The 23,799-nt window shown below is 47.3% G+C and overlaps 1 protein-coding gene across 2 annotated transcripts; it reads right to left on the minus strand.

Moving 5' to 3' along the window:
* Window positions 1-455: 455 nt before the first annotated feature.
* On the minus strand, window positions 456-21,804 carry LOC119179410 (arylsulfatase J). 2 transcript variants are annotated; one of them, XM_075868659.1, is made up of 10 exons: window positions 21,167-21,804; window positions 20,240-20,399; window positions 18,527-18,636; window positions 16,870-16,980; window positions 15,759-15,893; window positions 12,710-12,836; window positions 6,247-6,549; window positions 4,384-4,664; window positions 1,407-1,586; window positions 456-796 (listed from the first exon to the last, which is right to left on the minus strand). In XM_075868659.1, the coding sequence occupies exons 1-10, from the start codon at window positions 21,272-21,274 to the stop codon at window positions 611-613; spliced, it is 1,701 nt and encodes a 566-aa protein (XP_075724774.1). In that variant the 5' UTR covers window positions 21,275-21,804; the 3' UTR covers window positions 456-610. The 2 variants fall into 2 exon arrangements, with proteins under 2 accessions (XP_075724774.1, XP_075724775.1); XM_075868660.1 differs by lacking the exon at window positions 16,870-16,980.
* Window positions 21,805-23,799: the final 1,995 nt, after the last annotated feature.

Raw genomic sequence — 23,799 nt, forward strand, 5'->3', positions numbered from 1 at the left:
CCGAGGTGGTCGCTTTACAGCAATTGATCTACAAGTAAGCGAATGGCAAGGCCGAGGGAAAAGACCCGGAAAAGCTTTGGTCACGTACTCAATCACGTGACCGTGACGAGTTTTTGGACAACTAATAAGCTTTATTTTTAACAAAGGATTTCCTCGTGGCTTCGTACTGCAAAATGTTGGTTGTCGATTTTTTTCTTAATTTTTTTCTGTACTGCTTTGTCATGTCGACTCGTACTCAATTGAACATATATACCGTCACGATCCAAATGGTAGACTCTTAAGAGAGCTCCGATATTCTCGTTAAACACGAAAAAAAAATGCGTAAACGCTTTGGTCAATCACCACACTTCAATGATGGATGTTTGCTCTGACATTGGTCAGTACAAGCTCACCTCTTCGCCACAGAGCGCCTGGAGCTCGCACTGCGGTGTAAGCCGGAAGTTCCGAGAGTTCCATGACGAAGCACAGTTGTCTATTTTATTTGGTTTGTGCGCCTGACTGAAGCATTGTTAGAAAGTCTCTTGCTTTTCAATTTTAGAACTGCCTTTTAGGCTGCTTGGGGTAAGCCATATCAATGAGCGATTTCGCGGAGCACAGAATAGAACGGCTGTTAGCAGTCGAAGTGACACTCCCGGGAATTCTTGTTCTGGTTGTATCGGTTGTGCGGCGCACTCCGCCATGGTACCCACACACCGCCGAACAGTCCTGGGTCTGCATCGGAGTCTCCCAACTTCTCGTTCTCCCAGGGAACGTAGCTGTCACCGTATATTATCGTCTGCTTCATCTTCATCAAGATCTGCGGAAAAGTAGCAGTGGTCAGAAGGTGACCTTGTGGTTGCATAGGTTCTAATAGCACCGCTGTTTAGCAGGCATGGCGATATGTTTTCGAGATAAGTGGACGATCCAGCTTCCTCTGAAATTCCATGTAGTACGCAATAAAGCTATGACAACGACTATTCAGCAGGGTTTCAAATTCGAGACTGTGAAAAGTAGCCAAAAAGTATTAGCCAGCTTTCTCCAGCAGGCAAAACGAAACCAACAAAGAAGCCACATTTTGGAATGAATTTGTATTTGTTTGTTGATATTGGTTATTTTTTACTATAAGAACGTCATCATCACGAGAGCTGTTTTATAGTAAATTTAGAAAGGTAAAGAAACCTTATGGAAACGTGCATATGATGTGTACATGGACGAAAGTAAACACTGCGCTTTCACTATCAAGTTATACGACTAAACTCTCGGTATACACGTGTGTTGAATTAGCATCACCGCTGCAGTTGAGGAGCAAATATCCGAGCTCATAGGTTTCCATCACTTCTGGAGAGATAACAAGGTTGAAGCTGTTAAGGTTTTTTTTTTTTTAATTGGTTACCATTGCCCAGTAAAAAAAATGTGTGCATGCTTACAGCAGGATGCTTGTCGACGATGTTGTCCTGCTCGCAAGGGTCCTTGGCCAAGTCAAAAATGCACGGCCCTCGTCCCACGTGACAGCCCACGGGTTTCGCGATGCGTGTACAGTTCAGCAACGAGCCTCGTCGTGTGGGGTCTGTCAATTTGAAGCCGTTGCCATGGAAACGCTGAAGGGCCTGCGTATGGGAATTTCTGCCTTACGCGGAGCACGTTAAGGGACGCTGTTTATTTCATTGTAGCAAAATGACGGTAGTGGGTACATATACAGTAGTCAGAAAAAAACATAGCCTCGCTTTGTGAAGCCCTGACATAATCAACAGTGAGAAGTTAAGGATGAGGACACCTGCCATTGAGAAACAACAGGAACGCAACTACATTCGTGACCCGCCATGGCCTCCTGGTCCTGGCGGGTCACGCCAGGACCAGGAGCCTCCTGGCGGCCTCCTGGCATAGCTAGTTGCGCCATCTTCAACTGAGGCTTGTATTCGCACACAATGTGTAGGCTTGACCGCACAAGAACATGGCGCCTGTAAGCTTGGCGCAATGCTGCCCTCCAGGGCGCACTTGTCGCATGCGTATTTGTGAAAATCACATTGCAATAAATGATGCTGTCTTTGTCGTGAGCTTGTCGGCGATCAGCGGTTTCTGATATTGCAATCCGCTCTTTTGCCGAGGTCGCTCGCCATTTCACGTTGTCGGGTTTTCATTCTTGCCTGGATATGGACGAGTGACCGTCGTTGCTTCCAGTAGTAACTGAAAATGTTGCGCTGGTAAGGACGTGAATAGTAACAATGATAGAAATCCCCGCCCAATCAGTCCGTACACATGAGTAATCAGCTAGAGCTGGCGCGTCCGTCCCCGGTGTTTAGCAGTGAGTTCAACCCGACGTGACACTAAAGCCTTTCACTATTATTTGGTTACATGTTTATGCTTCTTAATGAAGTTAGACACACGTTGGGCTTGGGTTTACCACAATGTTTATTTCACATGCCGCACATATACAGTGCCTCGCATGATGGTGTTCATGGAAGAGTGTAATGAGCGGTTGAATGCGTGTCCCAATGCGTTATTCACAGTTGTCTTTTCTCGAACCACAGGTGGTCACAGACGTCGCAGTATAGTGCGAGAAACTCCCGCCGAAGCCGACCGTTCGCCCCGGTCACACGCGCTCCCTTAATCGTCACGTTGAGGCCGCAACGCCACTTGTTCGGCGTATGAGTGAGTGAGAACAACTTTATTATGGTCCAGTGCAGACGCTGAGGTTGCCACGCGTCACCCGGCTACTCCCACGTGGGGACCGGCAGGTATAGCCTGATGGCCCTGTCTCGGGAACACTGGACGGCCAGGATTTGGTCCGGGAGTTCTGGGCTGTATATAGGCACTGCGTCATGTCGCCTATCGGCGGAAAGAAATTAGGAACCTTTTTTTTTTCCTCTTCTTGAAGAACCACGTATTCATTGTTCAGAATTGCGATGTTTCAGGTGTTTCACACTGCGAGCCAGCTCGGCGGCGTGGTTTGCCTGATCTCCCCGCCCCTAGCACTTGCATTCCCGTGCGCGATTTAGCGTGGCTTGGAGGGCTTCCGGGTCATCGGTACGCAGTTTGCCACCGGCACCCAGCTTCCAGGGCCTGTTTTTGTGCCAGGACTGCGCCATCGGCCCGGCGAATGCGAGCTCCACTGTCGGCGCTATTATGGAAGTGTGGCAGCTTGGGCTAGTTGGTAAGGTAAGTTGATAACTGTCGTCATGCTATTCTGGAGTTGTCTGTGGCATACCCATGTGGAAGGTTGCAGAAGAAATCGATGGGCACGTGCTCGGTGACACGGCTGCGACGGGATGGACGACGTCACTCGCAACGCAGCCAATGACGCACGTGTTTGGGTACCACGCTGCGACCGACGTACCTGATAGGACAGCCAATAGAGACCGCTCGTGACACCATTGCCGGACAGGTTTTCGTTGCTCCTACCCATACAAAGCTTTCGCTGTAAAAATAAATAACCCATGGGGTTTAACGCCCCAAAAACACGACGTGATTATGAGGGAAGCCGTAGTGAATGGCTCCGGAAATTTCGATCATCTGGTGTTTTATAACGTGTACAACCATTGCACAGTAGACGGGCCTCCGTAATCTCATCTCCATCGAAATGCGACTGCCACGTGCAGGATCACACACGCGACTTTCGGGCCAACAACCGTGTACCAGCTGTTGGCCCGAAAGCAGTTACGCTACACCACAGCGGCAGACGATACACGCGGATAGGTGTGCAATTCCCAGAATGGAGGACCGGAACAGTTTGGAGGGACCATTGAGAAGAAAGAAAGAAAGAAAGACAGACAGACAGACAGAGGCAGACACAGACAGACACAGACAGACACAGACAGACACAGACAGACAGACAGACAGACAGACACAGGCAGACACAGACAGACAGACAGGCAGACACAGACAGACAGACACAGGCAGACACAGACAGACAGACAGACACTAACAGACACAGACAGACACTGACAGACACTGACAGACACTGACAGACACAGACGGACACTGACAGACACTGACAGACACAGACGGACACAGACAGACGGACACAGACGGACAGACACAGACGGACAGACAGACAGGCAGACACAGACAGACAGACAGAGACAGACAGACAGAGACAGACAGACAGACAGAGACAGACAGACAGACAGACAGACAGACAGACAGACAGACAGACAGACAGACAGACAGACAGACAGACAGACAGACAGACAGACAGACAGACAGACAGACAGACAGACAGACAGACAGACAGACAGACAGACAGACAGACAGACAGACAGACAGACAGACAGACAGACAGACAGACAGACAGACAGAGTAGCGCTTCGGAGTCGCTAACGCCAAGCTTCTCTGGGTCCCAAATTTTCCCACAAGACGAGCACTCCCGAAAAATTTTCGTCGCTTCGCATATCGTGAAGCTCTTACCTTGTACGCCTGGCAGGACGAGACAAGTTTCTCGAAATCAGTCGACGGCTTCAGCTCGAGTCCCACAGGTGGGAACCAAGTGGACTTCTTCTCCCAGCTGATGCTGCTGTGCTTGGCGACGAAGCCCTTGTAGCGGCCGAGGAGGATCACGAAATTTTGGCCCGCCAGATCAAACCTGTGCACGATGGACTTCCTAGGGGAGGCGAGGTTCTTGCTGATTGCCGGCCATTGGTTGTACGAGTCGAAGTTGGCCACCTCTCCTAAGATCTTTGCATCTCCACCTGCGCGAGACAAAGTTCGAAGTTCATTTGCCGTTTCGGCAATACCTCTGTTGTCATGAGACATAAATTGCCATGAAGACGGAACAAAAAGGCATCTATACACGCAAGGATAGGCTGATAACAACACGGCTAGAGCAGACAACCACGGACAACAACACAAGAAGAACACAAAGGCATATATACATGCATATGCGTACATAAAGGGCGCAGTTACACACACACTAGTTGAATAGAGCTTAATAAAGAGTAATAATCCAAATAAGTACCACCAAATGAAGATGTTTTATAGATACGCGGTTTTGGGAACTTCTAGAGCCAGATATTTTTGGTATTGCACCAAGCAAATAAATAGAGAAAAAAATAAGAAATTAGCCCAACCAGTAATTCAGTCATGCAATCAAGAATAAAGTCAATCCTACCAATCAATCATTAATCAGTTATACGAATAAATAAAAAAATAATCAATAAGTGAATGAATGAATCAATAAATCGATGACACTAAATCCCTCCACCAATCTTTCATTCACGCAATCGATCAATCATACATATTATCGATCAGGTAAGAAACTTTAACAAATTGCTTGATTGGGCTGGCTGGTGCTGCACGGTAGAAGAAGAAAGTGCTTAACAGCACAAACGACAGGAAGGGATAGAAGAGATGAGAACAGAGCGCTGAACTCAGAGCTCTGTTATCGTCTTTTCTATCGCCTCCTGTACGTCGTTTGCGCTGTTAAGCACTTTTTCGTCTAACAATTTTACACCTAATTGGTCAGTCATCGTACCAATTAATCGATCAAAATGAACAGAGCCCGTCATATATATCATCAGCGTCGCACTGCTGATGCTGATCAAACTTCGTGATCCGACTTGAAATGGTAAGCCTAAAGGAATAAGGTGGTGAAGCGCAACCGCCGAACATTTGCTGACTTTAGTTTTGTGAGAAAACAACTTCAAGCTACGTGAACACACACGAAGTCAGAAGTACGAATATTAGACAAATCCGTGTACTACCCATCATTTCTATGCTCGCTAAAGCGCCGTGCATCGCAGCTCCCATAGGCACTAGCACCAGAGTTCCCTCTAGCCTATATTTATGAAACTTTATGGATCACGCCTTTCACGCAAGCCATACCCTCCTAAAGAAAGCATGCGTAGATATCTTACACCATGGGCATAGTGCAGACGGTAAAGATCCAGATGCCAGTTACTGGCCATTCGAAGAAGGCACATGTGATGACATCGCTCGTAGTTCTTTTGATATAATCAGATCGTTCAACATTGATTCCGGCGCCACGCGATGACGCAGCTAAAATAAACAAGCCGCCAGTGACCGGTTCTTTAGAGACAAGTTCAGCTTGCGCCGGACAGCAACCAGTGACGTGCGCTTTGAGTGGCCTGATGAAAAAGATAAGAAGCGCCCGGCAACCGAGCGCTTTTACAGCGCTTCGGCTCCTGTTCGCCAGGATGAGTTGCGCTTTTGTTCACTCTAACTCGACTGACGGCACTCGCTTTGATGTTTTTATCATGCCACTACCAAGATCACCAAGCGCAACAAGCATTCCCACCGCCGCCGATTACGCACCGGCAAGGTGAACGATTGTGGGCACCCAGTCGGTGACGTGCATCAGCTGGTTGGACACTCGCGGAGACCTGTCCGCCATCAGCGGGCTCCAGACGAATGCGGGCACCCGGACGCCGCCTTCGAAGTACGTGCCCCGGCTTCCGCGCAGGGGCCAGTTGAAGGACCAGTTGCTGCCGTCATCGTCCCCGTCTGGAAGGCCTCCACTGGACGACACGAAGACGAGCACCGTGTCGTTGAGCATGGTCCGATTCTGGAGCGCCGCGAACACCTGGCCCACGGAGGTGTCCACTTCGGCCAGGGCCCCTTCGTCACCACGAAACCCGCACATGCTCAGAGGTATTTATTACATGAGGCAGTGCTATTTCTATATTTAGAAGTTAAGACTGGCAAGTTGGCGCTCTATTTCTTTCCGGCGCAGGATTTCCGGTAATATTTTTTTGCAAGAATAAGGCACACAGTTTTGAACAACTATTAACGATTGAAGGCGTGTAAATTTCATTTTTACTCCGGAAGGCTATTTCGAAGAAACTTCATTTAAATTTTTCTCTCCATCGAGAAGTATGTTGTCTTTTGAACCCCGTGCATGCCTATGTGCGTGGGAATTCTGACTCTGCTTGGTGCGACGAGGCTATAAAAATGCATCGGAACCTCCTGGGTTTCGCTTTGTAAGAGGCGAGACTATTAATGAGCGCAATCATTCATGATATAAATGAAAATACCCCCCCCCCCCAGGACTGCGTTGTTTTTTTTCCTTCGTGGTTGCTATGCAAAGAACGTAGCCTGTATCGTGGGATATCAGAAAACGCAGCTTCGGAGCGGGAAAATGGGCACATATAGCAAGCACAGCACTTTTTCAATAAGTGCAGTTCTTCTGTTTTTTAGTATTCGGTGCACACTATTTGGCCATTCCTTTCCTAAATAGACCAACTATGCGGCTTACCTTCAGCGTGATCGTCAACGCACGCGTGAGCACGCTAAAGCATTTAGCAGCCCGGAAGCGAGATTTCTTAAAATATATTTAATGAATCAGCTATCGCTCTTCTGTAGGTAGCTTTCACGACGTTTTTAAAACATGCACACGAACACATTTAGCCGACCGTAAGGACCACAACCGTTACAAATAGTAGTAATAAAACACATCACTCGCGTAAAGATTCAAGCGCATATTGTAATTTCAGGAACCGATCCGACGCGGTAGACGCATCACGGCCTCTGCGTGTGTTCGTACAAGCATGGTATTGCGATCACACATGAAGTAACGGCTGCGAAAAAAAAAAAAGTGGTGAAAAAGCGCATGGCCTCTGAGATTTCCCGCTAGTGGCGTGGCAGTTACGGAGGCTTGCGCAAATGTCGTGGAAATGGAGAACTCGTGCGGAAAAAGGATGGAAGATGGCACGCAGCCACAAGTGCTTTTCATATTTCCCGTTAATAGAGAGCCCAACGACTCCTCAAGGAAGATGCCTGCGACTTGAGCCTTAAAGCTGGTCAACGCCTCCTAGATTTCCTGTGCCTGCCAGATTATCGGCGGTCACTTGGGAAGTGGCGATCGTCGGAACTACGGTGGTGACGCCACTAACGTAGGGGTGTCTTCAAATAGATATCTACGTTTTTGAAACCTGTATGCAACAAAAATAACGTTAAAAAGCATTAAAAAGGCGTAAACGAAATTATAATTAACCATACGTAAGTGACGCCGTCATTCAGCAAGCAACTTTTTTAATAAAAGGCATTCTCTAGAATTAGTAGCAAACGCCAGAATTGCCGATCTCGAAGGCCGAGTACAAAAATTCTTACCCCTACGTAGGCAGCGCTGCCATAGATGACCGGCGTTTCGCGCTCATCCGGCAGGCACAGAAAATCTAGGAGGCGTTAAGCTGGTTTCCGGCACTTTCTCGTTCTCTCCTTTTCCACTCCCCGAAACATTGTGGGCTGCGAGCGCTCACTGTGGCGGCCACTCTAAACCATGCTGCCTTTGAGGTTAACGCTATGTCTCTAGCTGTCTCGGAGGCATCACTTCCGAATCGAACAAAAACAATGTTGACTTCGAGCGCACTTTGCGGAGAAAACACTGAACTACGAGGAACCTCCCGTCCTCATGGGAAAGCGTGCGATGTCGCAGGCATCTTTTTAGAGGAGGCGTTGGAGAGCCAATCAGTTCAAACCGCAGTGCGCGCAGGCGCAATGACGTTCAGGCAGTTGAAAGCGTTGAGGTTCGTTGGATGCGAAGCTCTCGCAGCGAAGAGTGAGTGTGTAGTGTTCGAATAAGTTCGTTTATTGCATATTGACTTCGTTTATTATTATCACGTGCGTTTATCGTCGCTGGAAGTCGTCCACGGAACGACAGACACCAATTGTTTTTCGACATGGAATCGTTGGTGACCCTACATTATCGTTCACCCTACGGTTGGGCGCGAAGTTTTGAACAAGATAACCAGCGCGCTCCTTTTGCCGAAACCGTCTTCGCAGCAGATACAGAGCTCCGGTGAGTTCAAGAACGTTGCCGAATTGCGGGAGGGTGCATGACGGCTTTACGCCCGTAAGATAGCGCGAGCGGCGAGTTGCCAGAACGAAGGTGGTTGGCAAGTGTTTGATACGAAAGCTTGCATTGTGCTGGTCTCTCTGCTTGTCGTGCTGTTCTTCATACACTTATTCGGAGCTGGGTTGTCGTGTGCATTGATGAAAACGGAAAACAGCCTGAAGAAAATACAAGCGGCCTGTTGTGACACTGTGTTGGCATTATGCAAGCGTTTATTTATTTATTTATTTTACCCTCAGGGTACACAGTACATTTCAGAGGGGAAGGGCATGCACAACAATGAAAAAAACAAGGACTGCAAAGCAAATGGCATAAAAATGTTGTCACTAATTGGGGTAAAAAGATTATTACTCCTAACTCACATCATAATAAAGCAAATGATAACACTAATTTTATTATTATTACATGGTGAAGGCACAAAGCATTACAAATAAACTGTTACACAAACATACAGGGGGTAATTAGGTAATCATTGTTTTAAGGACATTCTTAAATTGAATGGGTTAAGGACATTCTTAAATTGAATGGGTTCATTGATGCTTGTTATTGATGCAGGCAGTGAATTCCATTTATTACAAGTTCTTGGGAGATATGATTGGGCATATGTTACTGTGTCGCAATGGGGGACTGTGACTTTTTGTTGGTGATTACGGCGAAGAGAAATGAAGGGAGCAGCTTGGATTAAACGGGAACGGAGTTTCCGTTTAACAACTATGGCGTTGCGTTGGTGTACCGTTTTCTTCGACTGTATTCAGTGCGTGATCGTTGCTTGAACGACAATAAGTGTAGTCACCATAAAAATGGATCTCCTTCTGAACATAATAGTCGCCCCATACTCTTTTTATGGTGGAAATGCGGCAATAGTTCACGTTCGATAAACATAGTTATACTGAGGTAACGTACGGATGAACTTTCTAGATGTAGACGGCCGTGTACGCACTAGACTGTCATGCGCGTGCTATGTTGCCCTGCGGCGTATGTGTTTGCGCTTGAGTCGCCGTTCACAATGGTGAGCTCGTTTTTGCAAGGAATGGACGTGATTGTTCCATTGCGAGGATTTCAGGGGGTCGGCATCAAGTCTCGGCTCGTATCGCTTAGGTGGTACAGGCGAAATCAAATTAGTCGAGTAGCCGAGAAAAAAGCATAGCGGACATTAATTTTTTTTTCTCTTTTACTGTATTGCAGTAATAATGACCCGAATTAGAATGAGTCAGCGAAAAATCACCAGTTCCGTCAATTACACCTGAACATGGAATGCTTTACCGATTGAGCTACGACTAAAAGCGTTTTCCCTGTGTTCTTCGTCGGGAATCCGACCGACACGGTGGTCTAGCGTAAGGTTATACGGTGCTCGAAGGCGGACCTTCAGGTCGCAGGATCCAATCCCGGCCTCGGCGGCTGCATTGGGGTGGAGGCGCGAATATACGTGAAGCCCGAGTACTTAGATTTAGGTGCACATTAAGTAGTCACAGGTAGTTGAAATTTTGGGAGACTACTAATAGGCTGTCTCTCATAATCATGTGGTGGTTTTGGGACGTTGAACCCCGACAACCAGTCAGTTCGTTGTGTATTTATGTATGTATAATCCCCGGGTGTGCTATATAGCCAGTGCAACTCGTAGTCAAAGCGGTGAGTGCATGGGGAGCACTATTTTTGCCACAGAGCGTCATGTGGCTTATTTTTTCACAAGGTGGCTACTGACTAATGAATAGTCGCATGTGAACTTGAGTCATTAAGCCTGCCGGGGCAAGGACCTCGCTGTTAATGAACAGAAGAAAGGGACTTTTCGAGGGCCTTTCTTTCTGTGTTAGACAACCAAATAACTGAATCGCAGACATGTCTCTTTTTTCGAAAATTCAGTGAGGACCGCGACTTGGCAAACATAATGCCTCAAGTTGGCATACGAGGTTTGATAGGTCAGCTGCAGCTTGGTGCTAAGATCACGTGCCACGTGATGTCTTCCTTCGAAAATAATGGGAACGTGGGAACTCCGTCTGTTGTAGCTCAATTGGTAGAGCATCAGACTCGCAGTAAAAAGGTTCGGGATTCAGATCCACCGAACGGAAAAAGGCGATTTTTTTTTTGTCCACTTCAATCGATTTCACCTTATGCCGTTATTACGATCGAAGCATGGTTGAGAGCATTGCAGTACGGTAGCACACGAGCGTAATCACGTGTTTTTTTTTTTTACATAACGCCGGATTCCTTTCAACAGGAATCCAACAAAAAAAGGTCCCCTTTCAGCCTTGTGCTATGGGACCTCCTTCTGTATATACTACCCCAATGCGTGTATATTTTTTGCGACAAATAAAGATTTCTTCTTCTTAAAAAAAACACAGAAAAAAGCCCATGCTGCAGTGCATGTGCACACGCAATCAGTTTTCTATAGAGCGCGTGGCTTCGAACGCGGTACACATCTTCACATGCTACCTCACGTTAGCTGCAAGCTTCCGTTCGTGCTTTAATTATTGCATAAGGACCTAGCTAGCAGCACTGTGTGAGGTATCCGTACGGCGTTGGTATCCGCAAATTGTTGCATAAAGCGGCATCTCCAGCGGCGGGCTGGGCGCTCCACACAGGTGTAATTCCGTCTGCACGTTGCCACGGACAGTTGGATAGGTCGTCTTGGAATGACCTGTACAACGGATCGCACTTTGAAAGTGAACTATGGAATTTCGCATAATTTCCCTCAGTTAATTAACGACCCAATCGGTGCCACGTGGCCGCAAACCATATGTCCTTGGTTTGATTCGGCTGTGGTTGACCACTTTAGGGGCACCAGGCTGACTTGCAATAAGTAAAGCAAAACTTGACAATATAAAAAAAGAGCAGGAAAAAAAAATGAAGAAAGAAAGAAATGTGAGCTCCGCAATTCTTTCAGACCGGGCATCCGTAGTGCGAAGGTTCCTTAATATTTAACGACGATAGTCCTTGGAATACTTCGACGCAGAAATTTTGATGTGTGTCTGCTTGTCTGTCTTGCTTCTGTCTGTCACTCCATTCAGCTATCAGAGCGAAAGTTTAGCCCCTTGCAAAAAGACCGTCCATATTTATCTTCTGGCTGCATTCATACTATTGAAGATTGCCAATCAAAATTTAAATATTACGCATTTTTTGGCGCAACAACAATACGGGAGCGTTAGGCAGTGTGTTACTTTATTTCTAAAATGCATAGATAGGTAATTCTAAAGACCGCAGTGCTTATTACAAGGCGCTGGCAATGCGATGCTATGACGGAAATAAGAAAAAGAGTGTTTCCTACGTTTCGCTGAAACTAGATGGTGCTGCTACCTACCAAGGGCTTTGAGTACTGGAAAAAAGTTTTGTTTTTTCAAATTACGGCTAGATGGCGCTCAAATATCACGCAGCGCCTACTCGCGGATTTGCTCGCGCAGCACGTCAAATGAATGTTTCATTATTTCTCTCCCAACAGAAGAAGACTATCGTCTTTCGACGACATTTGCCAGCGAACCAGGCAGACACGCCGCCAAATTTTTAACACTGCAGCTTTGTTAGTCGTCCTATGCTGCTTCGCTGCCATCGTCACAGTAGTAGTCGCACACGTGATATGATCAGGGAGTGAGTAAAGAAAATAAACCAAAATGAAGATGATGATACTTGAAGTGATGATGAGGATGTTAAATGACGTTGGTAATGATTAAAATATTGCTACGTCGTTTTAGTCCACTGCCACGGTACACGTCCGTGCCGACAGTTTCACTCACCGACGACTTCCACAACGTAGAACTGGTTGGTCTTTCTTTCAATTCTTGATTACATATTAGCGTGAAACACCAGGTATTAATGAACGAAGGAAAATACATGTAAGGGACAGGATAGCCTCTGAAATAAACTTTAGCCTACGGCCCTGCGCTTTGGGTTTTAACGGCCTTGAGGCAAAGTGCCGCCAGGGAGGCGATGCCTTACCGGCCAGCAGGACTCTTTTTCGGTGTGCGATGCTTGCAAAGGATTCGAGGTGTTCCGGAGGACACTGAACAGAGCCGCCTCCGTTGGCCGCCTGGACGCCTTGGTGGGCGACGAGCATGAACAGGGGCTGCAATAAAAAAAAAGCTGTACAATGGTATAAGGTTGTGCGATGCTAGATGAGAAGAATACTGATAAACATGCGCACGCTCATATTTTATCAGTCGAAACGCGCTATTTTTGGAATCTATATCGCGGAAGACCGTTGGGGAAGCGGAGCTTCTTCGGTCAAACTAGCGCACCTTTCAACGCAGTCACTCGTGCAGACCAGGTCAATATGTGCAAGGCCTGTAACCACAAAACGACCTTATCATTATCTCATGTTTACTGAACTTATAAGTGCCTTTTGAAAGGGGGAGGGAAAAATAAGTGCAGTTACATCACTGTCTCTCTCTAAGTGGAGCGCACCTCCACAAGTCTGTGCGGGTAATGGAGGTAAGGAGGGAATAAAAAGGATAGGGAGGAATTAAAAGTATAGAGATAGGGAGAGCGGCAGGGACAACCAACGGAAGTAAGGAAAAGATAGGAAAGATCGACACGGTCGAAGGAGTCCGAGGACAGGGCACCACTCGGCGAGAGCTCTTGTCGGCGTCAGGAGACTGCGTATAGGGCGGGCCAGTCGGCCAGAGCTGCGCTGTCGTCGGAGATCGCCGGGGCACAACAGGTCGGCACGAAAGCCAGCGAGCGTGTCATTTTTTTTTTTTTACTGAACTTTACTTAGCCTTCTGTACGGTTATTGGGCACTATAAGGACGCGAATGTGGTTGCAGGGTGAAATATAGTTACAAGACTGATGTGCTAAAGCTGGCCTACTCTGTTTATCAACAGCGTTGATGGCAGAACACCGACAAGGTAAACGCGAGATAAGGATGAGGTTCGTTTGCAAATACGGGCTTATTAGGCCGCGCATGCTCCTGGGAACACGCGTCACAGCATGCAAGGTGTCGCTCCGCAGAGCTAAGCCGCCTGCTCGTGCGCTAAACACCGACGTGGACGCGGCTGTGCACCCGTAAGCGAAAGTAGATGGACCATTGATGTCTCCACACCTTTGCCGTCTGCGCCGTATACGGGCCAGCCGTCTGCCGTATAGAGCATTTCTCTGACAAGTTACGTCAAATCTCGTCATACAAATACTATTGATGGCTCGCTACAGGATGGCGCAGAGGGATGAGAGAAATACTCTCGCTGGCATACGGCTCGCCGCAAGACGGCGCTTTAACGGCGCGTGCGGAGAGGAGGAGAAAGCTGCTGAACACTGTATAATGTTCTGTAATGGGCTTCACCCTATAGTTCAGGATGATTGCGCAGAGTTTTTCAAAGCACTGGGGTTTAGGGACAGGGAGGGCAAAATAGACTTTAAGCGGGCAGAAATTAACTAGGAGGAGGTTATCTGATTGGTGGCTAAAGTCAAGGCACGAGTGAAAATTAAACCCTTCAATGCAAAGTACGAATCCTCAACCTCACTATTTAAAGGAAGAAAAAATAAATCTAGTTTTTGGTTCATTAAGTATTACGGCTTGGTGGCGCTATAGCCGCCGCCCGATCTAAAAGGTACAGTCACATCCATCCATCCATCCATCCATCCATCCATCCATCCATCCATCCATCCATCCAGTTATCAATACGAACAGGTACGCATATATGCGCAAAGCTGCCGAACAGGATGCGCGCCCCTTGTCAGTGGTGATAACTGGACGGCACGCAATACGCTATCGCGAAGACTTGCCACTGTTCGGCTTTCATTTCACGCTGATAGTACGTATATTTTTTGCACACGGGTGTACATGTGCTACTTTTTTTTCGCCATGAAAACTAATTGGCATTTGTGAGGGGACACACCCAATAAAAAGATGTGCAGAATGTGCGGAGAAGCATTACTACGATTCACGTATGAACGATGCGGCGTTTCGCTTACTGTTTTCCTGCGGAAATGTTTACATGGGCACTTGAAAATATGCCTGAATATTGGTCAACAAACACAAACAAGTTTACCGGATATTTGGATAGTCGGGCCAACTTCTGATTTGCATAGCACTGATCTGGAGACGCGATACTTTTTTAAGAGAGTGCACTGTTTTGCACGTAAGTGCCGACAAAATACGCGAGAGATTGACGTAAGTGCCGACAAAATACGCGAGAGATTGTTGAAGCCAAACTGATAGCGAGGGTAAATTTCGGGATCGAATCGAGACAGCGGCAGCCATACTTTCGATGGAGACGAAAATTATCGATGGCCACGTAACTTAGATTTTGGTGTATGCACGTTAAAGCGGCCCAGGCGGACCCAGGTAATTGAAATTTCCGTAGTCCTCCACTACGGGCTGTCTCATAATTACGTAGTGGTAATTGAGACGTTAAACCGCGATATTTATTATTACTGATCGTGAGGGCAGCTACTAGCTGTCAGATGCTCTTCAGCTGCGCTGACTGGAAATGATATGCCTTTCTGGGCGCCGCAGATTTTTATCGGTGGTGATAGAGCATTCTGTGTTCCGACAAACTTTTATTGTTACTTCTGACAGTAAACATTCAGCTGAAGGTTATCACATCATCCAACTGTGTCTTGCTCGTTCATTTATGCTAACCATATCCCACCGTTTGATATAGTTAACCAAATGGCCCGCCTCGCCGCGGTGGTCTAGTGGCTAAGGTACTCGGCTGCTGACCCGCAGGGCGCGGGTTCAAATCCCGGCTGCGGCGGCTGCATTTCCGATGGAGGCGGAAATGTTGTAGGCCCGTGTGCTCAGATTTGGGTGCACGTTAAAGAACCCCAGGTGGTCTGAATTTCCGGAGCCCTCCACTACGGCGTCTCTCATAATCATATGGTGGTTTTGGGACGTTAAACCCCACATATCAATCAATTAACCAAATGGCCCAAAAAGTCACGTCGACGAGCACCACACCGCCTGTTGTTACACCGAGAGATAACTACGATAACTTCGCGAATAAAAGACTGTGTCCTGGTGCCACCCATATAATTGGAGAAAGCTCACCTTCGTCTTGTCGTGTTGTGCAATAATTTCCGTTGCCCTCTCTGTGAAGAGCCGGGTCGCGTACTTGCCCGTCTTGTTCCAGAGCACCTCCCGATTCAGGCGCAGGTCGTAGCCGTGAAAACTTTTGTACCACCGCTGGCGAAACATGAACAAAAAAGGACGAAAGAAAAAGTCCAATCAAAGCTTTCGTAAGGATTTGCAAAGAACAGATTGTTGCGCACAAGCTACACAAGGATTTAGTAGACACGAAGTACACAAGAAACACGGATTGCGCTCGTTCATATCTTTTGTGTCTCTGTGCAGCTTGTGGTCAACCCCTTTTTCTTGCGAAAATGAACCAAATCGTCCAGCAGCAAATTTTTGTTGAACCATCTTTCCCGAGAAATCGCTCTTTTAAGTCTGTGTCCGTCACAAATCAAATGCGTGCGTTCATCACGATGCTGACGGACTTCCAGTCATACACGCATTCACGCTTGTTTGCAATGGTGCTGTATAGTCCTGCTTTACCGCTTTGTCCCCCTTTAGGCTTAAGAAAAGACATGTGGTCTATAAATTATAGATAGTTCCCTTGATTATCAGCTTCACTTATTCTGATGACTTGCACCATACCCCGCAAAAAGTAACTTTGCGTATGCAAACCCCCAATCTTGATCTCAGCAATGGTTTCTTCTTTGTGCCTCCTTTGATACGTGTATCATTTGGAACCTCTATAGAAGACTCAACACGCTTGCTGGTATGCGGTCAATCTAAGTGTGTTCAATTCAGCCTTATGAGCTGTTCAATAAATGTTTTTTTTTTACGAGAACCGTGCAACCAACGCAAAAAGTTGGTGGGTTGAACTGCAAGTATAGGTCTCCTTGATTCGACTGCACTTTCTGCACTAGTTGAAGAGTGCTGCACTTTGTCCTTCGATTTGGCGAGCACAGCTGGCGCCACCAGCACGTATGTCCGCGATGTGACGTCGTGCTTCATCAGCACTTCAGCGCTACCTGTTGTCCATATGTCGTTGAAATGGCCGGCGAGGCACAACTTTACGTTGAAACATCAATTAGCTTTAAGCTGTAGAGTAGCGCGCATGTGTGTGTAACCTAAATACGTATAATAGCCTCACGTCCGATGACACGTGCGTCCAGTAGTCGCCCGGTCCGCTCCACTTTGCGAAGGCCGTGTCGAAGCCGCGATTTTCAGGCGTGAACTCGTCCTTGAAGAAGCCCAGGCTCCACTGTTCTTCCAGAGCATTGTTTACGAAACACGCACACAAAAAGGACAAAACAGATAGGAGAAATCAATGAAAGATTGATCACAATCTAATCTTTGAATAACGGATACCTGAGATAGTTCACAGGAATTCACATTAACAGGAAGGTCTAGCAAACTCGGCCACAAGGGAGAAGTCAGAACAACAGAAACACCAACTGGCAACTGAGACAACTTAGTCGGTGGTGGCTCTGGCCCTTGTGTTTGTACTCGTAGAGTCATTCAGCACCAAAACAATGTAATCGTTAGTTATTTGACTGCCGGGGTGGCTTTGTGCTTTTGACCAAGTGTCCTAAATCGTTCAACACTTTTTCGAAACACAGACTTGACCTTCTCTTATGCCGTGTGCTGGACAGCTGATGGCTATCTCATAGTAGAGCTCATATTGTACTCTAAAGCGTTAGTAATTTATTCTGTACGCATACGTACACACACAAGGAACTGGGAAGCGTTCTGTAGCTCAATGTGTTAGGTATCAGGACAACCTATAGCTCTTCCTTAGTAGAGTGCGTCGTATAGTGCTCGGAAGCGCTCGCAATTTATTTTGAACACATGGAAGCTTCCGTTTAGGTGACGAACATTACCTGTATAGCTAGGACCGCATTCTGATCGGGGCGCATGTCAAACCTCGAGACGAAGAGGTCAGCAGACAACGAAATGTTGGTTATAACTAAATAAGTGATGAATATTCATGTCATTGATATGCTAAAGATTGCATACCCTTACATCAATCTTTCCGATATAGCGAAGTCTTCACGTTACTTACAACGCCATATAACGAGTGCCAAAATGGCACTGTTTGGGTACTTTGTGGGCATCCCTGTAAAAGATAACTGATGACACATATCGGCTGCGCAACAATCTCGTTTGAGCACGTATCTGACCTAGCCGTACTGTCGTCCATGTAATGAGACAACCCCGGCTTATATATATTACGTAGACGCGTGAATCGTAAAACAACAAAATTTCGTTGTTTTCGACTGCACACGTCTGTCCCATGTAGACTTCATGCTCGCTTAATATATGAGCAGTTATCAGCACCGCTTTCTGTTTTCTCTTTCTATGTCCCGTGAGCTTTTGTGGATACTTTTCCCTATAATGGATCACGAACTGACCCTATAGGGTTCACTCCTATAAACCACTGGAGACTTCCGAATCGTAAATTTGCACAGAAATGGGAGTACACGACAACATCCAGGAAGATGTCATTGATTCCACCAAATGTGACCCAAGAATGCGAACTCACGACACGTCCCGCCGTGGTGGTCTAGTGGCTAAGGTACTCGTCTGCTGACACGCAGGTAGCGGGTTCGAATCCCGGCTGCGGCGGCTGCATTTTTGATGGAGGCGGAAATGTTGTAGGCCCGTGTGCTCAGATTCGGGAGCACGTTAAAGAACCCCAGGTGGTCGAAATTTCCGGAGCCCTCCACTATGGCGTCTCTCATAATCATATGGTGGTTTTGGAACGTTAAACCCCACATATCAATCAATCAATCAATTAGCGAACTCACGACACCGACGAAGTGCGTTGCGTAGCCCAGTTTCTTGAGGAACATTGGGAGAGTGGAGAACAGCGTGGGTAGCGCAGTTGGTTGAGAAGGATGTATCGTTTTCGTTATGCCTGCGGCGAAAAGGAAAAAACAAATTGCATCAGCACTGATAGGGTGTATAGAACTGAATTTGACAGCTTCAGGTTGGAATGCTACGCAAAGGAAAGTATATAGCAGCTCATTTTTTTTTTTCTTGGAGCAGATCAGTCGTAATTACGAAACACCGATCTAAAGCAAATGCTGCCCGTCCAGGTAGCGAAGTGTTTTCCGTCCTTTTTGTCACATGTACGCGAAGTGTGCGATAAGAGCAGAGCACGTATATGAGGTGTCTGCGAAGTTTGTAGATACCACTTTCGCGGACCGATGCTGCCAGTAATCTTCGACGACTTGCGCGTGAAAACATGTTTTCGCTACGGTGCCGACCAAGCAACGAGACGAATCGTCGACACCACCTGTCCTCTTTGATGGCTCTTCGCATGCCCACTGGACTCGACCGAAGAGAAGCCACCCTTCTTCATCGCTTATGGCTAGGAGTGGCATTTAAAAAATCTTACTCCTTTGTCATAGGAATGGCCGACAATGCTCTCTGCGATGCCTGTCGTTGCGAAGAGACGCTACACCACATCCTGTGCGACTGTCCGTTGTATGACATCCAGAGACAGTCACTGGCGTCCGTTTTTGCGCGCATCGACAACAGCCAAATGTCCGTGGACACTATTCTGTCAGTTGTCCGAGAGAAGACATTGCAACAGAAGGCGACAAAAGATCTGCTGAAATTCCTACGCTACACGGACTTGAACAAGCGTCTGTAACAGCAATGTCACACACCGCGAAAAACAAGACTACACTATGACTGAGTGTGCGCGTGTGTGCCGCCGAATGTGCTGTGTTTATCTCTCTTCTTTCTCTGCTCTCCATCTTTCATCTTCCCCATCTCCCTCCTATGCGCAGAGTAGCAAACCGGCTGCCTATAGGTTGGTTAAGCTCCCTGCCGTTCTTTTCCTCCTATTTTCCTTCCTTCCTTGTCGATCGCTCGCGGCTACGCCCTTATGATCAAATTCGTGGTTACTGCTCGAGGGACAATGCCATACGGTGAGTTCATCACCCTACGTCACGTTACGTGAAGTCCCAGTGGCGCGACGCTGTGATGTTATAGTGACATCATATTGACGTCATAACGACGCCAGATCTTCATACCCGTGACATCCTCGTGACGTTATGTAGTGACGTCATCACACGATTATTGTTTGCATCAGACAGCCGACATGGCGCATATACATTAGGTGTGTGAATGCAGTGTTCGCCGCCACTACTCGGACCAACGTGAGTGTACGCCAGGACGACTGGCTGAGCGGTGCCGAGTCGCCCTTTCTCAGCCCACGTGCAGTGGACCATGGGCTGTCCAGCGAGCCAGGGCTATCGCCGAAGACATCGCACGATGCTCAGCAGACGATAGCTCCTGCAGGCCTAGCCCTGGCCAGTAATTCTTCGTTGGATCCTAATAAAGTTTATTGCCTACCTACCCACTCCTCCCAACACCAACAGTTACCTTATCTTTGATAAGACATTCAATGGTTTCGCCCTAAGAGCATTAAAACCGTGAAAATAAGTTTTGAGTTAGATCATTGCCTGATAACATAATAAGCTGGGTATGGAGCTGCCTCCCTAGCATACCTGCACGGAAGGGATACACCCCGGTGAGGAGGCCGATCCTCGAAGCAGTACCAGAGGGCAAGGTGTAGTACTTGTTCAGGATAACACCGTCCGCCGCCAGAGCATCGAGGTTTGGGGTTCGCATCTGGCGCGAACCGTGGAAGCCGACGTCAGCCCAACCCTAAACGAGAGCATTCAGTGCAGATGCCGCTCAATAACGTAACAGGCAGTTATGTTGTGTCTAACACACAAACGAAACATTGATTAGTTCCCCTTCATTTTGATCTTACAATTACGTACCGTTACTTCAGCATTACTCACGTGCCTGAAACACAGAAACCGGTGAGACATCCGACTTCCCAACTTTGCAATTACAAGCTGCGAAGTTTCCTACGGCCCAATCCACATTGGCAATATGCGCGACGGCGTGAAGCTGGTTTTATTTGCACTGCGTAGTTGTTTGTGTGTTTTTTTTTCAGTCCAATCTCTGAGTATAATAAGGTTTCTTGCGTCGACATAGGCTTTGATTCTTCAAGAAAACCTTTAGAATCGGCCTTACGTTTAGATGCCCGATTGATACAGAGCTGCAACAATTCTGGAAACTTGAAGCATTTTTGCGCAGTGGATTAAGTATAGTAGTCTAGGGACACGGCACTGACTTTGGTGCTCCAAATGCTCGCTATTTGGGCCCGTCATGTGAGTGCATGCGATTTATCAATACATCATTGTAACCATAATCGATAATCTTCTATAGAATCGCTTGACAGGTGAACAACTCTGACAGAGCTCATCCTTCTGCATTCGCGGATGGAAAAGTGTCTTGCATTGCGTACGTTTCTCGATAGTCTCGCTCGTGCGTTGACTAAAATACAATATTTCTGTTGAACACGCGACGGGTACAACCGCGGACGCTTACTGCACGACATAGCAAAAATATCTCGCACGCACCAAGTTTTCTGCCATGATGACCACGATGTGCGGCCTTGGCTGTCCCGGAACGAGCGGAGCCCCCGACAGCAGGAGTAGCAGCAGCGCGATGCCCCTGTTAAGCGTCATGGTCTTTCTCTTCGCGGACAAGTGTCTTCAATGGACGAGTTACACGTAGTTGATGCGTCCTCTGCAGTCGACGGCACCACAGCACACCGTCACACGGACAGCTGTCCCAGAACGAGCGGAGCCCACGACAGCAGGAGTGGCAGCAGCGCGATGCACCTGTTAAGCGTCATGGGCTTTCTCCTCACGGACAAGTGTCTTGCAAGGACGAGTTATACCTAGTTGACGCGTCTTCTGCAGTCGACGGCACCACAGTACACCGTCACCCGGACAGCGAGTATACGCAAGGCTGTAATCGGATGGGACCCATGACGCAGACGTAGGCGCAGCGACTGCGGCGAGTCTTTTTTCTCACGCTGGCCTTGCGATGCCTGTTTCAGCGACTTCCTCGATTGGCGGCATTCTTGGGGAGGTTTCGGACAGGTGCGCTACGTCCACCGATTTGAACGAGGTGACGCGCGGCAGTGCTGTCTTACGTGATAATTTACCATTTTACGTATCGTCTCACACGACGTCAAGCTACGCCATGTTTATTTTGGTTACTACCCGATGATGATAACCTCCCAATCCGTGGCTCGTACCCTCTAAGGGTGTTATACTACTACTACTACTACCACTACTACTACTACTAATACTAATACTAATACTGTGGCGGCTGCATTTCCGATGGAGGCGGAAATGTTGTAAGCCCGTGTACTCAGATTTGGGTGCACGTTAAAGAACCCCAGGTGGTCGAAATTTCCGGAGCCCTCCACTACGGCGTCTCTCATAATCATATGGTGGTTTCGGGACGTTAAACCACACAAATCAAACTACTACTACTACTACTACTACTACTACTACTACTACTACTACTACTACTACTAATGATAATAATATCAATATTACTAATATATGTTGTTTTACGTCCCAGAATCGCTGTATACGTTTATGAGGGACGCTGTATAGTGGAGGGCCCCAGCACATTGACCACATCATGTTCTTCGACGTGCATGACATCACACAGTAAATGGAGGTCCCACAAGAACAATGATAGAAATGGTCGAAGGAGCATGCATTTAGGGCCATTTCTGGATATAAGCGCTGGGACTTCAGTTTCAGTGGTAAGAGCTATTGTTTGTATCGGCCGCAAAGGCTGTAAAGACCATTGGTAAAAAAAAAGCACGATGAAGTGACTAGATAAAACGCTATTCACAGCTGAGGCTTGTGATCGTCTAAGTGCCTTTAGTATCAGTCTCTTTTTGTTTTTGTTATTTTCAGAAGAAGTTGTGTCTATCGGTCAATAAGTACAACTCTGGACTAATGTATTCGGTCTGTATCTGCACGCAGTGTATACCACGAGAAGATCACGTGCTTATACGCATCAGCAGTCTGTCTAATACGCATGCCCATCATGCCAATAATAATGAAGAAAACTTAAAAACTTCATCAGATAAAATATCCCCGAGCACGAAGTTTGGCGCTGAACGAATGAAAGCTGCGTTCAACTACGGTACCATTTTCTCTCTCTTTTTTAAAAATATTCATAATCATTTTACCCGCCATGCCCATAGCGCTGCGACGAAGGAAACACCCCTTTTCAGACTTATTCACATAGTTTAAGAAAATTTTCTTTGTGCGTGTGCAAACCATTTCAGACAAAAGTGACATAGGACAGAGAACACTCGTATAGCCCACTCATCCGCACATGTGCAGGGCTCTTCATTAGGTGGGTCAGGTTCCACCGCTGCAGCACCCATACCCCCCCCCCCCCCCCCACTCCTTGCAGTTATGATCGGGTCCAAAAAGGAAAAAAAAAGACTCAAAGGGCCCCAGAAGCATTAGCTCAAGATGACTCGAAAGCGAAAGATCACCGTCTTATCTTTCATCTCAGACGGGGTACTTGTCGATAGTACTAGCGCAAGAATAGAACGAAGACGCAGAGACAAGAAACACACGTCGTTCTGTTCTCGCGCTATAACTATCATCATGTCATACCACCTAGCCCAAACTGCCACACTTCTGGGGTGCTTCTCCTCGCATGCGCCACTCCAAAAGCTTTCTGCACAACGGGGTTTTTGCACGGCCTCGGTGATCGGAGGCATTGGAAGCTGTCTGCACCTCACCTGGTTTTCTCATTGCCTCCATGAACGGGCCCGGCTTTAACCATTCGACAATGTCCCATGATGACATCATGTAACGGCATGCTATACGGCACCATCAAAGAGGTCGCATGACGTCATGACAACAAAACAGGTTTGAAACGTCACAATGACGTCATATAGTGGCATCATCACGGAATGGCGATTTTCTGCCACGCTAGTGCTCACACCGACGACAGTCTATTTTCGCGTTTGATAAAGCATCTAGGATTCTGGTCATAATAATACAAGCTTCGCAATAAGTGCAAAAATGAAAGTGGAAGCAATGGCGCGCTGCCCACAGCGGCTTGCATATCAGAGTAACGACTAAGCAATGATATGGGAAGACCTAGCGGTCCACTTCGATGGTTCTGGTCGTGTGCATCCACGTCTCCTGTCTTCGTCTAA

This window comes from Rhipicephalus microplus, chromosome 7 (genome assembly GCF_043290135.1).
Source record: "Rhipicephalus microplus isolate Deutch F79 chromosome 7, USDA_Rmic, whole genome shotgun sequence".
Classification (NCBI taxonomy): domain Eukaryota; kingdom Metazoa; phylum Arthropoda; class Arachnida; order Ixodida; family Ixodidae; genus Rhipicephalus; species Rhipicephalus microplus.